General features: G+C 47.0%; 1 protein-coding gene across 1 annotated transcript in view; it reads left to right on the top strand.

Moving 5' to 3' along the window:
- Positions 1-2,385: 2,385 nt before the first annotated feature.
- Positions 2,386-11,287, top strand: part of Snx18 (sorting nexin 18) — a 26,302-nt gene continuing 17,400 nt past the window's right edge. Inside the window, exon 1 of the mRNA XM_008840404.3 lies at positions 2,386-4,146. Coding sequence (XP_008838626.1) covers positions 2,538-4,146 — 1,609 coding nt within the window. The 5' untranslated portion in view covers positions 2,386-2,537. The remainder of the gene's footprint in view (positions 4,147-11,287) is intronic.

Genomic DNA, 11,287 nt, shown 5'->3' with positions numbered 1-11,287 from the left:
ATCATTGTTTCTATACGAGTAGAAAATATCTGTACAGTAAAATTCTTCAGATCATAACACACAATAGTCTTGAATCAGAGCTGAGGCACTTTGGGCGGCATTTGTTGGCACTGTAAGTCTGCTGGCATGCGTACTGTGAAGTGTGCTTTGCGGTGTGTTCAGAACCAAGGTTGCAGTAAGGTTGGGTGATGCAACGTGGGTGAGCGCTGCCAGAAATGCCTCCTATTCATTATGCATTTGATTCTGAATTAATTTTCAGCTATTGCCTGTTCAGAAACTTTTTACTGTTGCCAAAATTTTCATGACCCTTTCTTTACATTCCACCATGTGGCCCCCATATGGGGATTTAACCTACAAAAGAAGCTGTGTTCCAGGCAAATCTTTAATAAATACATTGCTACATTTACTTTCCGGGGGAGAATAATTGTAAATTGCTAATATCTGAGCACATTTTCTACATATTCAAGACCCTCTAGAGTTGGGGCTTTTCCTGCCATTCTGACCATAGGACCAAACATGTTCCCCTCTTTCTCAAAGCCTGATGCCTGGCAAACACAGAGTCCTCAAGCCGACTCTCACAAGCTGACCTCTCACAGATGCACCTGTACCTGTGCTATCAATAGCCTCAGACACTCCGGAGTTCCTTAGCTGTTGCTTCCCCAGTTGCTCAAATCATCTCTTAATATCATCACATAAATTCCTGGAATTATTATACCTGAAATATACCTGAAACTACTGAAATTAACTCTTGAATTCACAGTTTACTATCAAATCAATATTACAGTGAAGCTATCGTGTTTATCTAAAATGTCTTCGGTTAATGTCCTGTGAGTTACTACAGGAGATAAGCTGTATTTTTGGTATCTGGTGTTAGTTTTATGGTTTTTTTTTTTTTTTTTAGCATGTCAAGGGGTGACACAGTATGGCAATATTCCCTATTGCTCACTGTGAGAATAGTTAGACTGGGTCTTCTGCTGAAGAAGCTCATGGGCTTGAGTTAAGACTTTGCATTAGGATACACACTAGGGGACTGATTCTGGTGTACCAGGTTGGTGACTTTGTACGGGATGCTTAGAATACCACAGCTCTTAGGATAATGGTATATTTTCTGGCCTGATTCCCAGATTTTCATAGACAGGGTCAGAGGACAGGCTGAAATTAATGAGAGATGAATGCTAAATTCCAATTAGAGGTATCTTCAAAGGAATAATTATGCTGGACTTAATAAAATGGGATTATGAGGGGGAAAAGGCTTGGGCAAATTATATACTGAAAGAAAAGAAGATACGAAACAAGGCAACTGTAGGAGATGAGAGTTGATTAATATTTCAGGAGGCAACTTTTTTATCGACTTAAAATAAGTTTGTTGAGAGAGAGATGACTTGGAGAGCAGTGTCAGTGACCAAAAAGGAAGAGCAAAGGTGTAAACATACAGACCCTCTCTATCATGTACAGTATCTGCCTTTGCAATTTAAGGACCCCAATTCTCTTTGAGAAAGAGGCCAAGGGTTTTACTTTCTAAAATAACAGTAACAGCAACAGCAAACAGTTGAACTGTAGTTACCATGTGCAGTGTTTTCCTCATCTGTAAGAGAGATTTCGTTAACACTAAATCCACACAACCCCAGGAGCTAGGTACGATCTAAGCGATTTGCTCAAGGTCAAACAGTTAGTGTTAGAACACAGATTGGCAGACTGGTTCTGAAGTCTGATCTTTGTCTCATTTGCTGCACAGAAGGACACATGTCAAGCGCAAGCTCTCTGTGCACTTACTGGAAATTTTCCAGTTCCTCTCTTCCTACACCACCCTTTGCCTCTTATTTTGTCACATGCGCATCTTCCTGAACTCTTTGCTCTGTTAATCTCTCTGTTAGTCTCCACCTTTCCTTGCCAACAAGTTCCAGGGAGTACAGAAGGGAAGGGAGCAGCTGCATCAGTGATCATACCTCTGTCCAAGGTATCATTCCTGCCAGCTCAAACGTTATTTTTCATTGCAAAAGCCTTTATTACATGCCTGGGTTAAGTTATTTTAGGAGCATTCACTGAGCACTCAGAGTGGGAACGGCTATTATGTGTACAAATATTGGTTTACTTTCCAGGAAACGTTTTTAAACTTAAAAATCTAAAAATTTCAGGTAAGTCATCGAAAAAGAAAAGTCACCCCACTCACCCCTCTATCGTCCAGGCGCGCCACTTCTAAGCATCGCCACTAGGGAGCAGCGGCGGCCGCAGAAGTCGGGGCGGGCGCCGCAGCTCGGCCATCGCTTGGTCTCGCCTGGCCCGGGCCTCTCGGCGGTGGATTAGAGCAGCTGGGGACGTGGGAGGCCCGGGCCCCGCCCCCTACCGGCGGCGGCCCAGCGCCGCAGTCCTGGTTGCAAGGGGAGCGGAGCAGTCAGTCGGGCACGATCGGAGCCGGCAGGCGGGCTGCACGCTGCCTTCCAGGCTTTCGTCCGCGCGCCGGGGCGCGGGGAGGAACCGCGGGGCCCTCGGGCTGGCCCGGGCTCGAGGTGCCCGACTCGGTACCGCCCGCCGGGACGATGGCGCTGCGCGCCCGGGCGCTGTACGACTTCAGGTCGGAGAACCCGGGCGAGATCTCGCTGCGGGAGCACGAGGTGCTGAGTCTGTGCAGCGAGCAGGACATCGAAGGCTGGCTCGAGGGCGTCAACAGCCGCGGTGACCGAGGCCTCTTTCCGGCCTCGTACGTGCAGGTGATCCGCGCCCCGGAGCCGGGTCCGGCGGGCGACCTGGGTCCCGGGGCCCCGGCGCGCTACGCCAACGTACCTCCCGGTGGCTTCGAGCCCTTGCCTGCTGCACCGCCCGCATCCTTCAAGCCGCCTCCAGACGCCTTTCAGCCACTGCTGCAGCCTCAGCAGGCGCCGCCTAACACCTTCCAGCAGCCCGGCTTTCCGTACGGCGGGGGTGCCCTGCAGCCGGCGGCGCAGCAGCTCTACGGCGGCTACCAGGCCAGCCAGGGCAGCGACGACGACTGGGACGACGAGTGGGACGACAGCTCCACTGTCGCGGACGAGCCGGGCGCTCTGGGCAGCGGCGCCTACCCGGACCTCGACGGCTCGTCGTCGGCGGGCGGCGCGGCCGGCCGCTACCGCCTGTCCACGCGCTCTGACCTGTCGCTGGGCTCGCGGGGCGGCTCCGCGCCCCCGCAGCATCACCCGTCGGGGGCCAAGAGCTCGGCCACCGTGAGCCGCAACCTCAACCGCTTCTCCACCTTCGTCAAGTCGGGCGGGGAGGCCTTCGTGCTGGGCGAGGCGTCGGGCTTCGTGAAGGACGGGGACAAGCTGTGTGTGGTGCTGGGGCCCTACGGCCCCGAGTGGCAGGAGAACCCCTACCCCTTCCAGTGCACCATCGACGACCCCACCAAGCAGACCAAGTTCAAGGGTATGAAGAGCTACATCTCTTACAAGCTGGTGCCCACACACACGCAGGTACCGGTGCACAGGCGCTACAAGCACTTCGACTGGCTGTATGCTCGCCTGGCTGAGAAGTTCCCGGTGATCTCGGTGCCCCACCTGCCTGAGAAGCAGGCCACTGGCCGTTTCGAGGAGGACTTCATCTCCAAGCGCAGGAAGGGCCTGATCTGGTGGATGAACCACATGGCCAGCCACCCGGTGCTGGCTCAGTGCGACGTCTTCCAGCACTTTCTGACCTGCCCCAGCAGCACGGACGAGAAGGCCTGGAAACAGGGTAAACGGAAGGCGGAGAAGGATGAGATGGTGGGTGCCAACTTCTTTCTCACTTTGAGCACACCCCCGGCCGCCGCCCTGGACCTGCAGGAGGTGGAGAGCAAGATCGATGGCTTCAAGTGCTTCACCAAGAAGATGGACGACAGTGCGCTGCAGCTCAATCACACGGCCAATGAGTTTGCACGCAAGCAGGTGACTGGCTTCAAGAAAGAGTATCAGAAGGTGGGCCAGTCCTTCCGCGGCCTCAGCCAGGCCTTTGAACTGGACCAGCAGGCCTTCTCGGTGGGCCTGAACCAGGCCATCGCCTTCACCGGAGACGCCTATGACGCCATCGGAGAACTCTTCGCGGAGCAGCCCAGGCAGGACCTGGACCCAGTCATGGACCTGTTAGCACTGTATCAGGGGCACCTGGCCAACTTCCCAGACATCATCCATGTTCAGAAAGGTAAAGCCTGACCTGTAGAGCAGGTGGTGTGGGGTGTACTGTTGAGGCTGAAAGCCATGACTTTGGTAGGCATCCTACTCTCTGGTTTCAGGCTCCGGTTTATTCTCCTGTCTGGAGGACAGACCCTTGGGGATAGGGACCATTAGGCTCTTTCCTTAGAAAGCCTTCAGGTGGACTGTCTGCTTCCTCCTAGTCAGCTTCTCTTCAGAGAAGCTTCTCAGAGTAGTTTTTCTGACAATTGCTGTCATTTCAGAATTTGAATAGTTGGGAAATGAGCTGCTCTCATCTGTAATCTTGTGACTAGGGTAGAATTAGCAGGGGACCCAAACATGTCAAGCATCTCTTTGAACCCTGCTGTGCTGGCAGAGATGAGCTAGGAACAATAGGAGGAAAGGATGCCTGGGAATAAAGGTAAGTCAGCTTGGGGGTTTATCTCTCCCTGCTTTGGCTAGGGGAAATAGGCTCACTCCTTAAAGCTGGAGCACTCTAAGAACTTCCTCTGTAGGCTTCTGGTAAAATGAGGTAAAGTCTGGCTCTGCCTTCAGGAACTCTGGGTTCATTTCTTTGGGTTTGGAGTTTATTAACCAACTGACACTTGGCCTGTTTTTTCAAAAAGTGATGTAGGGAAACTAGTTGGGACGTCAGCGCAGTGAATTCACTGGCGTTTGTTAACCCGCTGACTTTGGAAATTATTTTTTTTTGTAAACTCCAGCAGTCATGCTAGCCTGTCCTGAAGTACTCCCTAGCACACTTTCTGATATAATGGCCCCATTGACTGAGAGAGGGGAGGTGTTGCTGTCAGGAATGTGGCCTTGCCTGCTGAGGTCGAGTGTTGGGGAGGGTGGGAGCGGGCTGTCCTCTAAGGTAGCAAACATCGTGGTCTGTCGGAAAGCTCTGTGGGTAACCAGCCTTCCACAGGGTGGTTGACCTGTTGCCTGATGGGATAGGCCATTTCTGATCAGGTAACCTGCTTTTGACATGGACTTTCTTATATTCAACTGAAGTTTTTTCCTCTTGATTAATCGTCTTTTGGCTCCCTGGAAGCACACAAAATAAATCTGTTCCTCAACACATCGGGAGTCTGGCCTTCCCACATCTGGAGACAAAAGTCTCCACCCCCTTCCTCTCTGCTCACCCTTCCCCTTCCAAGTGTGACCAGACCTGTGACTCTGACCTGGGGGAGGGGTGGAAGAGTTCAAAGGTCTTGAGCCTGTTCTTGCTGCTTCCAAATTCAATGCCTTGAACATCTGTGGTACTAATTTCAATAGAAAATTGTACCTTTCTTGGCAATTTACAGTTGATCGATAAAATCAGAGGTTGAATTAGCTTTGTGAACAATAATATTGTTGCTGAGCTATACTGAACCCACATCTTCATTCTTTATGCCTTTATTTTTGCTTAAATTGTTATGAATCCTTGACTTTTTGAATGGTGCTGGTAAAACTGTCGCTTTGACCTTATATTTAAATTCCTTTGTATTACATTGTTGAGTACACCTGCTGGCTGCCTGTTTACACATTTCTGTGAATTGTAGGCTAGGCAGTAGCAGAAAGAGGGCTGACCTGGTGCAGACACCTGGTAGGGGTGTGCAGATGTCTGTCTCCACTGCTGTGTTTCTTCATTCACTGCTTTTACTGTTTCAGGCCTTGGTAGGATGCCCTACTGAGGAGATTGTGTATTAGAAAAGGTGTTCCTCAGGCTTGTTTGAATGGACAGTAATCTCAGTGTAGTCAACCAGCAGGCTTAAAAAAAATTTTTTTTTAAATCCCCTAAAACATGGATTATCTTCTGTTGTTTAGGATTTGAAAACACTTCTTTTTCAAAACCGCTGTCTTATAAGGTTTAAATAGATTCTAGGGCACTGAACATCTGTAGAAGCTACTGCGGAAACAGTAGCTCTTACTCAGTGTAGTTTGTTTCTTCTGTCGCCTTGCTGTGTAATGTACAGGGATCCTGTGTTTCTAGATGACATGCTTTTAGAATGTGCTGCCACTTAAAGCTATAGTGTGCATAAGGCCAAAAGCATTCGCTTACAGCCATTATGTATTATGGATGCCAGTGCTGGCGACCTCAGGAGTACAGAGGAGATCAGTATCTAGCCCCTAAGCCTGGGCAGAGCTTTCTCAGCATCCCAAGCTTGGTGTTGCAAAAAGCAGCTCACTCTCCCTCTCTCCAGCGGCACCACTGCTGTTGGAATAACCCCCTTTTTTTTTTCCAGCTTGAGCACTTGGGAATTGTTTATTGGTTAGGTTTTTTTTTTTACCTCTAAGGTCTCAAAGTATAATAGCATCAAAGGTCTCAGCTGTGACTTTTGAGAATAGCAAGGACAAAAATAACAAACAAGAATTCAGACCATTTTCCAGTCTTTTGTTGTATTTGATAAAAGGTTTGTACTTCAATTTAGGAAGAAATTGTATAATTAAAAAATTCAAAATAATTGTTTCACTGCTTGTTAGGAGGTCTATACTGAGATGAACTAGGACATGATTCTAAAGTGCCTTTTAATTGCTAAATCAGCTAAGGAATCATAGCTTTTTTTTTTTTTTTTTTTTTCTCCTCCCTGAATTCTTCAGGGAAAGGAAAGCAGTATTCAGGGTTTCTGGGCCTTTTTCCTAGGAAGGAGACTTTGTGGTCGGTCAGCTTGAACAGGCAGTATTCTCGAGCTGTGTACTTTTTGGTGCTGTATCTAGGCACCACCTGTAGTAAATTGAAGCTAAATCTGATGAAAAATTCAGTTCCTCACTCACTTGGTCCTAAGTGCTTAGACAGCTAGTAGCCTGGGCAGCAGATGCATATGTTCTGTCATTGAAGCCTCTGTTGGACAGCAGCAAACTAGTTCTCCTTCAGTGCACCTTTCTGATAATTTTCTTTTTATTTGCTCATCTCATGACAAGTATTCCTTCCCTTGTAAGCTTAATTAATAAAAACTGGGAGGGGAGCCGGGCGTGGTGGTGCATGCCTTTAATCCCAGCACTCTAATCCCAGCACGGGAGGCAGAGGCAGCCTGGTCTCCATGGTGAATCCAGGACAGCTTCGGGGAGACCCTGTCTCAAAAAAAAAAACCAAACAAAACAAAAAAACTGGGAGGGGAAACAGGCTCTGCTGGATCCCTGTTCCGAACTTCCCAGCAGTCATCTTGTGAGTATTGTCACCTGCTTGCCTCGCTGTCTCATAACACACACTGGCCACCTGAGCTCTCCTGGTGGGGACCTAACTACAGAATAAGGGTGGGAAATTGAAATACTCTTAAATGTAGGGTCTAGCTTTTTATTTTTGTTTTTTTAGGCTAATCAAGGTTTTAGTGTTGTATTTTGAACAAAAGTAAAGAAAGCCATATGGTTCCATCAGCTAAAAGAGAATTCTAGAATTCTAGATCAGCTAATGGACTCTTAAATAAATAGACCTACTTAGGCTAATGGAGTGCAGTGGCTTGATGAAGGGGGCTGCTGTAATCTGTAGTAACATTGGATGGGAATTTAGAATGTGCCTGGGTTGTATTCACATTGTGCTTTGACTTAAACAGTTCTCCAGTCCCTCAGATCTCCATTCCCTGAGTGGGCCATGTGCCTGCACAGGTCAGTCACTGACCTGGAAACTCTGGGGCTTTGATTTTCTTTTCCTCAAGTGGAGCATTTTATCTTTATCTCTCCTGTCTGCAATGTACTTTTATAATGCTGAAGCCCAGGGAGGTTAAGGCAGTGCACAGAGTACATTGCTTTATTAGATTCACTACATACTTCATTTTGTTTCCAAAGCTATAATTCCTTTCTGTATTTTAATAAAACCAGCTCAACATAACAGCATCTTCTGACTTTAAAGTTTCACGTGTATCTCTTAGGGGTAATTACAGAGGGGAAAGACCATAAAAGTAAAATGCTGAGAAACATTTTCATCTTTGTTTGTAAATATGGACTAGATGACTGAAGGGAATCGTGAAGACCAGAGTCGCTTTATTCCAAAGAAAAGGCATAAGCTCATGCTAAACTTGCTGGTTAGAAAAGCCTAGTTTGTACCCTGTGAAGCAGGACCTGATAAACAGTCTTGCTTTCTGTTTGCTTAACTCAAATGTGCAAAATCTATTTCTTTGCTCTCTAAATGTTCCAGATGGCACTGCCTTTTCAACAAAAAATAGCCCCAGGACTTCAGGAAGAGAAGTGGGCCTGTCAGACCTGCTGGGTAGAATTCGCCATTGTGCTGCCTTTCACCACTCTGAGGAGGGTGGTCTTGTGTCCCTCAGACATTAAAGATAACCAGTGTCCCAGCAGGGCAGGCAAGGTGAGGCCTGGCTGCCCCGAGGCTCTCAGTCTGTGCCCCATTCTCCTGTGCTAAAAATAGCCTAGAGAAGGTAGTGCCAGGAATTAAAGAGAAAAGAACTGAGGAGGCAGGCTGTTTGCAAGCTCATCTTTTTGAAACTTCTGGGCCAGAAATTGGGGCAGGGGATTCTTTTTAACGCTTACCTTCATTGGATTCATTCTCCCTTCTCCACCACTATCCTAACCGTTTTTTAGAGACTTCATTTCTGGTTTTAACCTTTGGTCAGTGTGTATTTTCTTAGTGGAACTCAGGTAACCTTTGGGGTTTTTGAAGGAGAGAATCAGTTCCTTAGTTAAAAGCTAAGGGTGATGGGCCCAGACTGCCCTAGTCAGGTTCTGATGGATGCTACGTGCTTCTCCCTGCCAGTGGTCTCCGGGCTTTTGAGCTCTGTGGTTCTTCTGGCCTACTAGGAAGCCCAGACTGTTCCACCAATCACAGCAGAGCCTAGAGGAGGCAGTCTTCCAGGAACTGTTGGCACCCTGGGGGCTTAATTGGTCTTTCCTCCTTGTTGGGAAATGACACCTTGTCTGGAAAGTTTAGGATTGATATCTAAGCATGAGAAATTCTATGATTCACTTGGAAACATGACACTTCCCTTAAACAGGTTACTTTTGGGAGATTGGAGAAAAAAATCAATTGTATTGTGTCTAATTTTTCGAATCCCAGCACCCTCATGGTTGCTAACAACCATCCATATCGAGTTCCAGGGAATCTGATGCCCTCTTCTGACCTCTGCAGGCATTGCATGACACGGGTGCACTTACATACATGTAGGCAATACACCCATACACATAAAATAAAAAATACAATATTTCAAAGATTTATTTTATGTGCACAAATGGTTACCTGCATGTATGTAAGTGCATCAAGTACATGCCCAGTGCCCGTGGAGCCAGATACCCTGGAAATGGAGTTACTTTGGTTGTTAGCCACCATGTGTGTGCTAGGAACAGGAACAGAACCCAGGTTCTCTGCAAGAACAGTGAGTGCTCTTAAACCCTGAGCTGTCTCTCCAACCCCACCTCTAATATTTTTAAACCGAAATTAATAATATTAAATTGATTTAATGTGTGGTCTGTGATGCTCTATGATACATTAACTGATTATCACCAATCAAGTGGTCCAGTAGCTTAGCTGTATTTAATGAGATTATATCCAGAAGATAAACTGTGCCATCTGGTGACCAACATTTAAACAGCAGAGGCTGGATTTTACTCTGAAGGGAAGATGGCAGTCTTTGATCCTCAGTGAGTTCTGGACCAGAGATAAAGGGTGGTTATCCTGCTGTGGCAGTGTGGTGGTGTGTCAGGTTGCTGAGAGCCTGGAGGTCAGTGGGGAGGGGCATGCTCTGACAGGGAGTGTCTCTGGGCTACACAGGGGAGGTTGGGTGGTATGGCTCTGACAACTGAGCTGAGATAGCCAAGCCAAGAAGTCTCCGGGTACTCATGGCTATGGCAGCAGGCCTCTGCTGAAAAACATGGGCTCTCATGGGCTGGTGCATGGGCAAGTGGGGGCAACTTTGAAGAAGTAATTTGAACCTCCATCAGCTTCAGTGGCCTAGTGGGAGCATTCATCAAGGTCATCATGAAGACTGAATGTTACGGTGCTTAGTAGCTGCTTACTAAATGTTTGATTTTGAAAAATGGGATGGTGCTTTTCAAACGGGAAGCGTTCTCTACTAAAACACAGTTCTGGTCAGTTTGCCATTCCTCCCAGCAGCCTGTTACCATCAGAATTGCAGGCAAAAGTACAAAAGCTGGAAGAGTCATTAAGTGTAACACCAGGGTAATATATTCTAACCCAGGTGTTCTGTATTGCATGCCAGATGTAACTCCTGGTAACAGAGGGATAAATGCAGACATTATTTGGAATGGTCAGTATGTTGTTCCATTAGAGAATTTATGTGAATTTTCTCTTGCCAGCCCTTTTCCTTCTATACCAAATACATTTTGTATGGGGACAAATTGCTTTGCCATTTTCTAGTGTCGTTTTTCACATCTGTAAAGATGAAGTTGATGATTTCCTAGATACCATTTTGTTGGATGATTTTCTTCTTGTTAAATAGCATCATTTTCACAAACAACTCAAATATGCAGTAAACGTTTAGACATTGTTTCAGGCTGGTTTCAATAGTGTTTTGTCTGTGCATGTGATTTCAAGCTGGGCGTATGGAAATCCTTTATGAACTGACAGGAAAGAACATTTAGTTACGATCAGTGAACATGTATCCCTAGCATCTGGTGGGAGATGCTTCTAGAAGGAAAGTGATCAGTACCTGGTCTGCTGGCTGCCTTTTGGGGCTCCCAGTGTTCTGAACTTGCTTTACGATGGACAGCTGGAGCAACTTCTGGGACCCAAAAGGAGTGTAATGAATGGGGCCACAGAAGAGATGGAAAATGCTGTTTTTCCTCTTGTAAAGTGAACTTTACTTTGAACTCTAAATACTGCCTCCTCTCCAAAAATAAAAACAACTAAGGTAATATATGTACTAGTTCCTTTTCTTGTTGTTGTGACCAATACCTAACAAAAAGCAACTTGAGGGGAGAACATTTACTCTTGACGCATGTCTGAAAGGACAGTGTCCACTGTGTCAGGGAGGTCGTGATGGCTGTATGTGGGCTGGAGTGTGTGGTGGGGATTGCTCACCTTCCAACTCTGGAACAGGAACTAGAAGAAGGAGAATTCAGGCTCTCTCCATTTTCCCTTTGTTTGTTTGGGTTTTTTTTGTTTTGTTTTGGTTTGTTTTTGATCTTTTTGAGACAGTGTCTCCCTGTAGTGGAGCTGGCCTGGAACTCACTATGTAGACCAGGCTGGCCTTGAACTCACA

This window comes from Nannospalax galili, unplaced genomic scaffold (assembly GCF_000622305.1).
Source record: "Nannospalax galili isolate Female #2095 unplaced genomic scaffold, S.galili_v1.0 scaffold339, whole genome shotgun sequence".
Lineage (NCBI taxonomy): Eukaryota > Metazoa > Chordata > Mammalia > Rodentia > Spalacidae > Nannospalax > Nannospalax galili.
The sequence above is the reverse complement of the archived record's forward strand: the minus strand, read 5'-3'. Positions and strand labels throughout refer to the sequence as shown.